At 38.8% G+C, this 14,768-nt stretch overlaps 1 protein-coding gene across 4 annotated transcripts in view; it reads left to right on the top strand.

Annotated features, from left to right (window-relative positions):
- The window catches only part of NEBL (nebulette), a 355,791-nt gene that overhangs the window by 172,798 nt on the left and 168,225 nt on the right, over positions 1 to 14,768 (top strand). For 3 of the 4 annotated variants that reach the window (XM_084980375.1, XM_021064957.2, XM_021064951.2), the window contains exon 1: positions 12,910 to 13,141. Coding sequence is in view for 1 of the 4 variants with exons in the window: in XM_003357763.5 (XP_003357811.1) it covers positions 10,757 to 10,864 (108 nt within the window). In the remaining 3 variants the exon portion in view is untranslated. Of the gene's footprint in view, positions 1 to 10,756; positions 10,865 to 12,909; positions 13,142 to 14,768 lie in introns of those variants that run through there. The other variant, XM_003357763.5, reaches the window with a different exon arrangement.

The raw sequence follows: 14,768 nt of genomic DNA on the forward strand, positions 1-14,768 counted from the left end.
GGGTTAGTTGCATTTTTCTGTTGTGAAGTTCCTGGTGAAAATATGCATTATATGTATGTATTAAAGGCACCAATTTTATTCGTCAATGTAGATATGACCTTTTGTTTTGAATCAGTGGTTTCATCAGTACAGGCATACCTTGGTTTATTGTGCTTTGCTTTATTGCATTTTGCAGATACTATGTTTTTACAAACTGAAGGTTTGTGGTTCTTGAGCAAGGGTGTTGACGCCATTTTTCTGACGGGAGGTGCTCCCTACGTGTCTCTGTCACATTTTGGTAGCTCTCACAATATTTCAGACATTTTCATTATTGTATTTGTTATGATGATCTGTGACCAGAGATCTTTTTTTTTTTTTTTCTTGGCCGCACCCACGGCATGCCTCAGAAGTTCTCGGGCCGGAGAGTGAACCCAAGCCATAGTAATCACATGAACCACAGCAGTGACAATTCTGAGTCCTCTAAGCACTAGGCCACCAGGGAACTCCAGTGATCAGCGATCTTTGATGTTACTGTTACAACTCACTGAAGGCTCAGATGATGGTTGGCATTTTTTAGCAATAAATTATTTTTAAATTAAACTATTGTTTTTTAGAAATAATGCTATTATTACACATTTAATAGACTACAGTATAGTGTAAACATAACTTTTATATGCACCAGGAAACCAAAAAATTCATGAGACTTGCCTTGATTTATTGTGTTATTCACTTTATTGCTGTGATTGGGAACCAAACCTGCAATATGTGCAGGGTGTGCCTATATTACAGTTTTGGCAATGGCCTTCTCCCCACTGGCCTGATCCTTACTAATGGAAAATTTAAACAATTGCTTCCTGCAAAAGAAATACCTGAGAACACGTTTGGAGTGAAAAGCGTGAGCTGTGATAAACTTTACTTTGGGTGATAATTTTTGTTCCTTTTATGGTTCCATTACGGATAATGAATTGGCTAAAATTTTATTTTATGCAGATCACCTGGCATCCTCTACTCAGAAATATTCAGTTGCTTCTACTTTCCTCTTTGCTTATTTATGGGACATCATTTATATCTTATATGTGGTCAGTTTGATTTTTTTCATTTTGTCTTTTTTTTTTTTTCGATGTCCAGTGAATTGAAAGATAATGTCTGGGGAGATGCTGAGAGAGACTTCTGCCTCCTGTTAGCTCTGTCAGCTCCTCAAACTCCCTTTTTCATTGATAAAAATAAGCATTATATTGTGTACCTGCTAACATTTATCTGAGGAAAATATAGGTAAAGCATTATAAAATTTCTATTTCTTTGATTTCTTTGTATTTGCTTTTGATTTTAAAAAGACTGGAGTTCCCGTCGTGGCACAGTGGTTAACAAATCCAACTAGGAACCATGAGGTCGTGGGTTCGATCCCTGACCTTCCTCAGTGGGTTAAAGATCCAGCGTTGCCGTGAGCTGTGGTGTAGGTTGCAGACACGGCTCAGATCCTGAGTTGCTGTGGCTCTGGCATAGGCTGGTGGCTATAGCTCCGATTAGACCCCTAGCCTGGGAACCTCCATGTTGCGTGAGAGCAGCCCAGGAAATGGTGAAAAAAAGACAAAAAAAAAAATAAAAAAATAAAAAATAAAAAGACTGAAGGAGCTCCCAGGTACGGTCGCACAGTGCCTGGCGCATGTGGTAGGAAGCGTTCTCTAGATGTTTAGTTACTGTAAGTTAACTCAGGCTTATGGAATTGAGTTCGGAGCACTCCTTACCCATTACCTGCTGGCCGTCCCACCCTGTCTCTGCTCGTATGATGTATGATGCATAAACCGCTCGGTGCAGTGCCTTGGTTAGTCAGGCATTATTATTATCATCTCATTTAATTTCCACACATGTGCCGTCAGTACTGTACTACAAGTATGCTTCTTTTGTACATGGGGAAACTGAGGCTCAGAAAGATTAAGTTACCTGCCGAAAGTCACACAGCTTTTAAGAGATGGACCCAGGGCCCAAGACACATTTGTCAAAATCCTAAGCCTGAGCTGTTAAGCTTAAGCTACAGTTTAGTGCCTTAGGGGTGATTTAAAATTTGTCTTTGCTTACTGAGAAATTAGGAGTGCTTTTTATTATGTATTTGGAGTATTTGTTTTAAATAAATTTAAAGTTCAGTGTTTTTAAAGTAAAGGAACTCCCAAACTGCTGAAGCTGGATTGTGAATATACCTAGAATACTGACAAATCTGTAAATATTCAGTTGGTACCTCTGCAAAATGCAATGGGAGGCTAATTGAGGGCTTAGAAATCTAAGAAAATTATTTTTAATGCTTTTTAATTATGTTTAAAAAGATAATTAAAATTTTAATTTTATTTAATTAACAATAAATTTACCAATTATAAGATTAATTTATAAAAAAAGCAAATTCACTTTTGAGCTCATTTAACATTTGTTAAAATTAACTTCACCTTAAAAAAAAAGCACTTAAATTTTCTTTTATAGTTGTTTAATTCCCATCTAGCATTGTGAACTTAGCCAATTTTCTGCATTTTAGATGTTAAAAATACAAAACTCAATAGTAATCAGTCATGATATAGTTATTAAGCTTTTAATACATGCTTAGCACCAAGCAAAAAGCAATGAGATAGAAAGAAGCATATGGTACACATTCTCTGATACTTTGAAATCTACTGAACTATACAGGATGGTACCTAACTAAGGGCTGAATTTTGCAGATCAAACTAAGAATTTTGCATGTAGTTTAAAAATGATGCAACCCTCACCATCTCCCCTGGAAGATGGTGTCTTCCATCGTGTCAAGGAGAGGTCGTGAAATTGGTCATTGATTTTATTGTATCAAATGGAGACTTTAAAATATGTGCCATAAAGAGTAGGATAACATGAATCAGTAATAACTAAGCCTAAAGATTTTAGGCTTCCATTAAACATATTCTGACAAGGTAAGCTGCTTTAAGGTTAAATAATGTTCTCCTCTTGCTTACTCTTCTGCCCCTGGATTCTTCTTAGCCTTCTGTTCTGTTGTGACTTGACAGGGGTCCTCTTGTGCTGCTACCATGGCCCATTAATCCATCCATTTGGAATTCCTTTCGCAACACCCTCTCATCCTCTCTCCTTTTCTCCTCCTGTCCTTTTGTTTCACTTCACTATTTGCCAACATAGTGAAATAGCTTCATTAAGATGAAGAAACCTGGAGTGACTAATTTAACTTTCTGCCTATGGATGTCCACTAACCAGGTCACTTTCCACTTGCGGAAAACCCAAGGCTTGTCTTTAAGCTGACTGCAACCATCAACTGAAATCCTGGCTCTCAGATTCTTTTTCTGTCCGCCTGCTCATGCTTTTTCTTTAACCTCTGGTACCTCAGCTTCCTTATCTGGGGCTTTAAAATGCTGCCCCTGCTTTCTTTGAAAACGTTTTATTGTAAAATATTTGATCAATACAAAAGAATGTACAGAGTATGCATGTAAGTTTTAGAGCTGGATAATAAAAGGTTCGCCTGCAAATCTACCTTCCAACTTAAGAACTTGATCATCGCCAAGAACAGTGAAGCTCCCTTGGCAGAACTCCCATGAGCAGAGCCCCTCACAACCCTTCTGGAAGTCCTGCTCACCAAGTCCCCTTTCCCCATTTATCTACCACATATGTATGTAATCCCTTCAACAAAATGTTTCTGAGATTCAGCAGTATGGAGCCATGTAGCTGTAGTTCATTTATTTTCACTCCTGGATAATATTGTATTACATGAATATATGATACTTTATTCATCTCCTAAGGATGGATATTTAGGTTGTTTGCAATTTTTTGGAAAGTACAAATTTTATTATGTACATGTTGTTCTATGTCTCCAGATGCTCATGGGCAAGGCTTCCTTTAGAGAGAAGCATCCTTGTGGGTGGAGCTGCTGAGCTGTTGGATGTACCCATTGTTGATCCCGCTCAATCTCCTTCAGTTCATCAGTCATCTAGTTCATCATTCAAAGCCCATTCTTAGACAGAAAACCATGCCTGATGAAAAAAAAAGCCAAAGGAACCAGAGACTTCGATAGTTTACCAGTCTCTGGTTCCTTTGGCTTTTTTTTCATCAGGCATGGTTTTCTGCTTAGGAATGGCCTTTCTCATTAGTCATTTTCATTTTGTTCATTTACTTACATAGTTATAATATGCATAATCATGGCACTTGCAGCATTTAGGGAAGAGAATTTATATCTCAGAATTAGCAAATAATTCAGTTGGCATCTCTGATCACTATTTTGATTTAAAATTTTTTTCTTTTCGGCCATTGTGTGTCTTTTCCTTAAGCTTGGGTAGAACCATTCTGATTTCCAGGCTCTTCCTCTCTCTCGACTTGTAAGTGTTACTTGCTGATGACTACAAACACAAAATTTCAGTGAGCACGCACCCATTGGCAGAAATGATCATACTTAAGCAATAAAGGTCATTTTTGAAATTTAGTAAGAAGGGAGAAACTAATATTTGCTAATGACCTGGTAAGGGCATGTCCTTGCTTGATGTTGCCACGATATTTATGTTAACCCTCCACACACTGTGTGGCATATTACTTTTCTTTCCTTTTCTTTTTCCATTTTATAGCTGAGGATCAGGGTGTTAGAAAAATTGAGCAAGTGAAGATCACAGGACAGAAATAGGATTTAAATTCAGATCTTTCGATTTTTTGATTTACAGTTTTAATCTATAATACAGGAAGAGGTGTGTGTGTGTGTCTGTGTGTCTGTACATGCATTTACGCATTTACGTAGCCTGTCAGTATTAGGTAGCATTCAGTATTTGAAATACATTTTTCAAATTGCCTATTGTGTCTGTTTCTTGGATTTGACTTAAGAATGCATTTTCACTCTAATTTCTATTGCTTTGGAGATACCTTAGAAATCTATACATAGAACTTCCATATGACCCCGCAATCCCACTCTTGGGCATCTATCCGGACAAAACTCTACTTAAAAGAGACACATGCACCCACATGTTCATTGCAGCACTATTCACAATAGCCAGGACATGGAAACAACCCAAATGTCTATCGACAGATGATTGGATTCGGAAGATGTGGTATATATACACAATGGAATACTACTCAGCCATAAAAAAGAATAACATAATGCCATTTGCAGCAACATGGATGGAACTAGAGAATCTCATACTGAGTGAAATGAGCCAGAAAGACAAAGACAAATATATGATATCACTTATAACTGGAATCTAATATCCAGCACAAATGAACATCTCCTCAGAAAAGAGAATCATTGACTTGGAGAAAAGACTTGTGGCTGCCTGATGGGAGGGGGAGGGAGTGGGAGGGATTGGGAGCTTGGACTTATCAGACACAACTTAGAATAGATTTACAAGGAGATCCTGCTGAGTAGCATTGAGAACTTTCTCTAGATACTCATGTTGCAACAGAACAAAGGGTGGGGAAGAAAATGTAAATGTAATGTATACATGTAAGGATAACTTGATCCCCTTGCTGTACAGTGGGGAAAAAAAAAAAAAAGAATGCATCTTCAAAGTGCTTTTAGTTCAGTCTTGATGGGCTAAGGCTGCGGGAAACTAAGCCTGCATTACCTTCCAGCTGTTGCACATCCTTTGTCAACTCACAGTAGTGTCTTGAGTCTAGACTCCCTCCTCCTGCGTCCTTCCTGCTCTGTTCGGACAAGAGACGCAGTTCACCTGGCTGGGTCTTCTGGGAAGGCCAGGGGCTGAGGTTGGGCTCCACAACGCTCTCTGTCTTCTGTGGTCCTGAGATGGTTCTCTCATTCTGGACGACTGGAGAAGGAGGATCAAAAATGCCTGCCATGTGCTGGTCTCCTGCTTCTCTTTTGCTCACTCCCGAGGGTTAATACAGTGGCCAGAAAGAGCCTGTTAAAGCAGAAGTTCAGCGTATTACCGCTCTGCCTTTAGCCCTCATCTCCTTCTGGTCTTACTTCATTGTCACCTTCTCTCTGAGGCCCTTCCCTGTTTGAAGGGCAGCATTCCTGACCTTCTCATCTTAATTCTTGCTTTATTTTTCTTTCTCTTTATTTTCTCTTTAAGTTTCTCACTTGCCACTGCCAAGCCATTTATTCAGCTTATATGAATCTTAGGTCTTTTCTTTCTCTCTCACTGTAATGTAAGCTCTATGAGGCAGGGATCACTGACTCTTTGCTGCATTGTTCTCGCTCCTGGAGCAGCACTTAGCTCATGTAGGTGCTCAATAAATATGTGTCGAATGAACAAAATACTGAATAGGTGAATATTTGAGGAGGAGATTCCCAAGAATGACATGCCTAGGATATTGCCATTGTTATTTGTAGCATCACCATGAAATACTTTTTTAACCGGATAGAGGATGGAGGTGATGATTTTGTATCCAATGCTGAAGCATAGGGAAGAAAAGGCATTTTTAGTGGAGACAGAGCTGGAGTTTCTAAGAGCAGCTTATATGAGGCTTGTTGAGTTAATGTTGAGTAAGTTAAATCATAAAAGCACTGTGATGGACTGAATGTTTGTATCCTCCCCAAATTCATATGTTGAAACCTAAACACCAGTGCGATGGTATTAGGATGTGAGGCGTTTGAGAGGTGATTAGATCATGGGGGTGGAAGCCTTATAAATGGGATTAGTGCCCATACGAAAGAGACCCCAGGTCCCTCATCCCCTCCTCCATGTGAGATTATAGCAAGAAGATGTCATCTCGAATCCAGGAAGCAGGCTCTCACCAGACACTGATGTGCTTGCACCTTGATTTTGGATTTTTTCAGCCTCCAGAATTGTGAGAAATAAATTTTTGTTGTTTATAAGCCACCTAATCTGTGGCCTTTTTGTTAGAGTAACCCAAATGGACTCAGATATTTCACTGGCAGTTTCTTTCCAAATCTGATCCGTATCTGTGTTTCTTTGCTTAATCTCCCAGCTCTTCCCTTCCTCACCCTCCCCACTCCAAGATGCTCCAGCCAAATGGAGCCATTTTCAATCTCCAAATGTGAGGTTCTTCTCTGAATCTGGGCCGCACTCCCCTCCCTGCCTCGTTTTTTCCATTCTTCCCTTTCCTAATCATTTATTCATCAACTCCCACGGCAGGGTGCTATGCTGGGTTCTTGAATTGCAAAGCTTGGTAAGACTTTGTCTTTGCCCCCAAGTTCCATGTTTTCTAGATTGGGGGACTGTGCCACCACTAACTGCAGCCCAGGGTGGTAACTGCACTGCTAGGCAGGTGTAAAACAATGAGGCTCAGGACTGGGGAGCAGACAGTCCAGCGCACAGAAGAGCACCACTGGCGCTGAGCCTTAGTGAATAAATGGATTATGCTTCCCATGGGCTGAGGGTGGGAAATATTCTGTCAATGACAGGGAACCCTGAGTGGTCTTACGAGAGTGCTCTTCACAGTTCTTAAAGACTTTCCCAGCCTGTGGTGTGCTTCTTGGCAGAGACAGATTTTGGCCCAGCGGCTGCGCAGATGGGGTTCAGGATTCATCTCCACCTGTGTGGTCACCAGATGACATAGCCAAGGTGTTCTGTAGGGTCTGATCATTCACACAAATCCAACCAAAAATAAGTATCTATCCTAGGATAACTTTAGTAGAATTTGTAAATGTACACTAATAGCTGGTTCTTAACATAGTATATTTTGTTTTGCTAACCAGGATCTGTCTGATTGTTAAATAGGACAGTTCTTTTTGATGCCTCATGATCTTAGGTAATCTTTTCAGGTCAAGCAATTCCAATATGATGATGATAATGTGGGCATTTGCACACCCCTTTATATATTCCAAAATTCTTTCCTTTGGTTTGTCTCAGTCAGCTCCTACAGCTTTGTTAGTTAAGTTACCAGAATCTCTAATCAGAGATTAGGAAACTTTGGCTCAGAGAAGCTAGGAGACCTGTAAGTTGGCTGGCAAGTGACAGGGATGGGATGAGAAATCCAGACTCTTGTCTGCTAAAGCAGGGTTTTTTCCCCCCCATATAGTCTCCTATTTTTATAAGCTGTTAAAATTTGTATCACAAATGGGAAGAACCGGAGCATAGAAATAAATGAGAAATTCATGTTAATATTTCTGGGAATCTTGTTGTACATGTGTATATGTTGTAGGCATGATGGAGTGGGCTGTATTAATCAGAATTCTTCAGATTTTTAAAAGGAGAGCTATTAGCTCACTTAACTGATAAGCCTGGTGGTTCTTGGCTTTAGGAAGTGTTGGGTCCAGGTGTTTGAATGATGTCAGGAGTCTCTCTTGATCTCTTGCTTTGCTTGTCTCTGTGCTGGCGTCATCACCACCGAGCAGTGGCCAGGTATGGCTCGCAGCTTCAGTTTTATAGCCTACTTGACTCGCCAGACTGTGGAGAAACAGCACGCCTTTCCCGAGAGTTCCCACCAAAGTCCCAGAGCTGGGGCTGAATTTGCGGTGTTGTCGTCGTCGGCTGGATGGGGTCATGATGTGAGGGCAAAGAAAACATAAGATTGAGGATTCCTCCTACCCTGTCGTCTGATCTCTTTTTGTATCTCCATGTCTCTCAGAATCAGACTGTGCATACCTGGAGAGCCGTCAGCTATAACATTTAGAGTTAGACCTAAGGACAGAGATAGGATGCAAGTGGCTGGGAGTATGGAAAAGAGGACTGACCACGGGCTCCAAGGCTCCCTGTAGGCAGTAAAGGTTTACGGGGCGGGTTGGTGCTTGAGTTGATGCTGAGAGTACAAGTGTGGCTGTGGATCACACCATTAAAAAGGATTAAGCAGGGAGTTCCCAGGTGACATAATGGGTTAAGGATCCAGAGTCCTCACTGCTGTGGCTAGGGTTGCTCCTGTGGCATAGGTTCGACCCCTGGCCTGGGAACTTCCACATGCTATAGGTGCAGCAAAATAAATAAATACATAAATAAATAGGATTAAACATCTTCTGAAACTCTGTGAACCAGTTATGGAGGTGATTGTATACCCTTCAAAACCAATCACTTGATGAGGCAAGTCCAAATCAGATGATTCTTATGGGTCCTGTGAACGTGCAAAGGACTGTTAAATGGTAATTAACTCAAAACCTCTGATTCTGGAATTTAATGGTTTTCCTATTCAGTTCTTAGGAAATTGCCATTAACCTCCCCCTCCGCCCCTTGCCCCAACGCCACCCCAAGCTAAATACAAAAAGGATATATGATTGTGCCTTCTCTGAAGCTGGTGTTAGAGATGTTAGAACTTGGCTTACAGATTTTTCTTCTTACTTCTTCATTCCTCTTGCCATTGCAACCTTGCCATCTTTCTTACTTTGATTATTTTGCTCCCCTGCGCCCAGTGCTTGCTTGAAGCGAAGCTAAATGGCCTCCCTGCTTAGTTAGGCATAAAACACTGAGGATGTACTGGTGTGTGTTTTCACACATGCTGGGAGATTGAGGGTTAGAAGGCTAATCTCCTTCAGCATTTTCTGTGGAAGAAAAATAATGCAGTTTATTTGACCTTTTACTTATGGAAATCGTTAAAGTAAGGGTTTTAGTACTTTTATACATTTAAATGACAATGTGGAGGGAAAATTAGTCTTAGGCTAAAAGTGATGAGCGTATCTGTATCTTTTTATTTATTGTTATCTGATTTCTTTTCTTCTTCTTTCAAGCTCTAGTGGTAAAAGGAAATCTTCCAGCAGCCTCAAGCACAATAATGCCTGAGAGAACTGAGTATTTAAATACAAACATGACTCAACAAAAACAGTCATTCCATGCTCAGCGAAGGAGACTTTTCAAATATCAACAGAAAGTAGCACTTACAGAACCATATTTTTATTAACTACTGTAAATGTTAATTATGAGACAATGTAAAGCTGATATTTATAAATGTGAAGATGAGAATTATGTGGGTTATCAAAAATATGTTTCCATATTTCTTGATAGTTAGTCGTTTTAAAGAGGTAAGAACAGTGCAAGTGATATAACCATCTCGCTCACTAACAAGCTGAATGTTCAACTCGGGTGGCAGTTATTGTCACTATGCTGGTAATAGAAGAGGGGGCCCTAGTAGGATGAAGCATTAGCTATTCTAATCCCCTGAGGAAACCGTGAAACTCAGCTCCATTGGGTTGTAATTAGAAAAGAGGTATATTTAAATACGGAAGAAAAACTTGGGTACCTCAGGACACAGCATGCCAAGGGCATGTGCTTAAAGCCTTTTAATCTCTAGGTGTGGCCTGTTTTACAGAGATTTCCGTAAGCACGTACATATTCAGCACTGGGCAGTACCATGTTGTATAATCACAGCCATGTGCTTGGCTTATGAAATGGAAGGAAAACTGTGTTAGGACAGGGCTGCTCTTGACCTTCGTGTCTCCCTCCTCCAGGCTCGTGGTGACGCTTTGTCACTGACAAGACCAGACCTGGAGCAGAAGGTGTAGCTTTCTTTTCCCACATTGTCTCCAGCTGTAGTCAACTGTCAGTAATGATACAGTACCTATCATGGAGCGCTTGCTTGCTTCCTATGGGCCAGGCATGTGGAGTAAGACATTTGATCCTATCTTTCAACCCATTAAATAACATTATTTAAATACTATTATTATGGCTCTTGTCAGCATTTTAGGGATGAGACCACTGGGGCACAGAATGGCTGAGTAACTAGCTGAAGGTCACACAGTGCTTGCTGGGACGCAGACCCGGCAGCCCAGCTGTGCCCTGTGCCGCCTGCTGAAAGAGCTGTGCCTGGAGGCTCTGCGTCCCAATTTAGCAGCTAATTTGGCCCCAGCCTATCCTGAGTGGGATTTGTGATGCTTTTGTTTACTTTTCTCTTTCTTGTCTTTGTGTCATTTCTACTCCCCTTCTGTTAGGTCAAGTACAAAAGAGATTTTGAAGAAAGCAAAGGGAGGGGCTTCAGCATCGTTACAGACACACCTGAACTACAAAGGCTGAAGAGGACTCAGGAACAAATCAGTAACGTAGGTGACCATTTGTTCAGTAATGTAATCCTTAACTTGTACTTGTGGTGAGGAAAGTAAAATTGGGCAACTTGGAAGTGTTCTTATTACTGTGGAATGTAAGCAGTACTCAGTGTCCCCAGACAATATGCTAAGTTCATCTGTTAAATTCCTTCTCTTCGACTTCATCACAGTTATCTAGAGCCTAATAGTTTAATAGCATTGACGACAGGCTTACCTCATTTTATTGTGCTTTGCTTTATTACACTTCACAGATAATGTGGGTTTTTTTGTTTTGTTTTGTTTTTTGCATTGAAGGTTTGTGGCAACCTTGTGTTATGAGAATATGGTTAGCTGTTTTTAGCAGTAAGTTTTGGTTTTTTTAGGGCCACACCAGTGGCATATGGAAGTTCCCAAGCTAGGGGTCAAATCGGAGCTGCAGCTGTCAGCCACAGCTCACAGCCTGAATAAGGCCAGGGTTCAAACCCACATCCTCATGGATACTGGTCAGATTTGTTTCTGCTGCTCCATAACGGGAACTCCTACAATAAAGTATTTTTTAATTAAGGCATGTGCGTTTTTAAAAGACAGTGCTGTTGCACACTTAATAGACTACAGTATAGTGTAAACTTTTATGGGCACTGGGAAACCAAAAAATTTGTGAGACTTGCTTTATTGAGATACTTGCTTTATTGAGCTGGTCTGGAACTGAACATGCAGTATCTCTGACGTATGCCTGTATATTTCTGAATACACTTTTAATTTATTTAAATTGATTTGTTTAGTAAATCAATTCAAGTAAATAAATGTGTATTCAAAAATAATAGTCACTGCTACTGAAGTTATCATTAACATCTTATTCCATTTTTAATGATTCATAGCTTTTGAGTTTTTCCAAAATAGTACTTGTACATGTAAATAATAAAACCTATTTGTGTGTGTGTGTGTGTGTGTGTGTGTGTGTGTGGTGGATAAGCATACAAAATAAACATATAAGGTGAGGTGTCTGAAGAAATCTCATATTTGCTAATTGTGTGTATATAAGATTTCATATTTTAAATTAGATATTTGTTGAAATGACATATATCTAATTTTTGAAATAAGCATAAAGCTGCATCTTGTTTAGTAATATAGTTTTCTTGAAAAAGAAAGCTGAGACTAGCAGAAGTTCAAAATGTATTAGGGACCAAAAAACATTAATCCAGTACTTTGAAAGAGGATAAACAGCTCTTCTTAATTTTTGTAATTCATACCTGTGTTAAGGTTTCTTCTGAAATATGTCGAAAATGCATTTTTCTCCTGAAAAAAATTAGTTCCGTGTTAGGTATTTGAGAGGAAATATGAGTGAAAATCAACAACTTGTACATGATATAAAAGTATGAGCGAACATGGAGATTCATACCATTTTTCATGAGAGGTTTATTTTGTGTGTCACTTGTATAGTCACCAAAGTTTGTATGTCTAGATGTTAGCATTAATTTCCAGGAAATGCTTAATCAGCAGATTGTTTTAAACTCACTGGTATATGGACATCGCCATAACGTACATATATATAGTAACAATTTGTAGATGGAATCATAGGATATAATTTGAAAAAGAGTTTTATTTGTCAAAAATTCAAAAAGAGAATTTTTTGATATTTTAAAAATTTATTTAGGGAGTTAAGAGGAGGCAGGACACTTTGTTTTGCCACATTCCCTGAGGTTTATCCATTGTTTGCTCTTTAAAAGGACATTTTATTTCAGTAAAGACTTTTTCCTTTGAAGAGAAAGGGTTGAATTTTAAGGATTCATGACTTTTGTCCCTTAGTTTTTCCAGTTTTCCCCGCCAATCAATACCAAAGATTGCTTCCAGTGTCCGTCTTCCTCTTTGTTCTTTCCTTAAATCAAAACCTGATTTTGTATTTTAAAAAGCAAATTAGAGAGATGTTCCCCTGGCAGTTACATTCAGTAATGTGTCTTTTTTTGGATTATTTTTGGAGAACTTTAAAAACATTAAAAATAATGCTGCACAAAACAAAGTTATGTCATAAATCTGCAACTATCACAGAAATTTATTTCATAAAGAACTAGACATTTCTACTTAAGACTTCCACGTGACAGCTAACATAAGGATGGCAGTTGAATCAAAGGTAAGCCTTTTAATTTTATATTCAAATTAAGTCAGTATTCATATTTAATAAGAAAAGAACTGATCATTTCACCAACCTTTATCATTAGCAGGAATATACATTTTATTCAATACCAGAAGCTGTTTGCAGATCCATTCTTAATTATGCAAAAAACCCTTATAAAACAGGTATGTATGAATCTGTATTTATCATATACATAGCAGTATATACAAAATACCATTTAGATTAAACCTGTAATTTAGATAACATTGATATAAAAATTGTGTGCAATTGTCTTGATCTTAGCAACCATAGCAGTCTTATAGGTAGTTCTTTTAGCCATGATGAGACATATAACTATTTGGATAGCAGTAAAAAAAATACAGATTTCATAATATTACTATTAGGGATTTATTATTTTCCCCCCCCAATTTTATTGAGAAATAATTGACATACAACACTGTGTAAGTTTAAAGTGTACAGAATGATTTGATTGACATATATTGTGCAATGATTGCTGCAGTGAGTTAACATCATCATCTCAGATACAATAAAAAGAAAAAAATTTCTCCTTGTGATGAGAACTCTTAGGATCTACTCTCTTAACAGCTTTCCTATATATCATACAGCAGTGTTCTCTGTAATCCTCATGTCGGACATTGCATTCCTGATACAGTATTTGCCAATAAGTTTCTGACTTACTTCACTTTGCACAAGACCTTCAGGGACCATCAGTATTATTAAAAATGGTAGACCTTTTTCATTTTTTATGGCTGAATAATATTCCTCTGTGTGTGTGTGTGTGTGTGTGTGTGTGTGTACATACATACATATATCTAAACACTTCACCCATTTATCCATCAGTGGATACTTGGGTTGTTCCCATGCCTTGGCTCTTAAATGATGCCGCAATGAATATGGGAGTCCAGATATCTTTTTGAGGTAATGTTTTTGTCTCCTTTGAATAAACACCCAGAAGTGGAATTTCTGTATAATATGGGAGTTCTATCCTTAATCTTTTGAGGAACCGCTCTACTGTTTTTCACAGTGGCTGCACCAATTTACAGTCTCACCAACTATGCAAGGGGTTAGGGGCTTACTCTTGAAGAAAAGATGCTGTTATATTCTGAGATCTAGTGTGTTTCTTATTCATTTATAAGGCTACAACTTCATGAACTTTTTCCATGATCTGACAGGTTTTTCCATATTACTCAGAGAGCTTTATTCTTTAAGAAACTTGGGTTAATCTGAAAGGTAGTACTTCAGTTAGTCCAGTTTTTTTCCACGTTACTTTCAGATAAACCCGAACACTGAAATTTATTGGCTAAATCCAGACAGATACTTTTGAAAGTGGCCTAGATCGTGTCTCTTTTGGGAAGAAGACGCTCAGACTGAAGAGACAGCTGACTCTTCCTGCTGGAGAAGCTGGGATGGAGAGGGCTTATCCTGAAAATCATAAGAGATGTGAGATTTGAGCTCCAAGTGCAGTATAGGTTGGTGTAGGTGGGTTAACTAAGTCAGGGTCTTTGCAATCTTTATTTTTCCATTTGCGTAATTTTCTTACTTGTTTTTATTTTATTGTTGAATATTATCTGGATCTTTCTAAGCTGCTGTTAATCCCTTTCAGAGTAAGGAAAGTATAAAGACATAAGACAGTGGATTTAATGACAGCTCCTAGGTGTTTGGGGTAATATGTTATGGACGAGTGGGCATTTTTGATTGCTTGTGTCTGTGTCAGTGTTATGACATTTTTTTCAGACACTCTCATATTCATTTGTCAAAGATTTGAAATCACTTGTAAGTGCCTACTCAGCC

The sequence above is a fragment of the Sus scrofa genome, chromosome 10 (genome assembly GCF_054392235.1).
Source record: "Sus scrofa isolate SSC_HxYL_T2T_F1_AM1 chromosome 10, Sscrofa_HxYL_maternal_Yorkshire_Landrace_v2.0, whole genome shotgun sequence".
NCBI classification, from domain to species: domain Eukaryota; kingdom Metazoa; phylum Chordata; class Mammalia; order Artiodactyla; family Suidae; genus Sus; species Sus scrofa.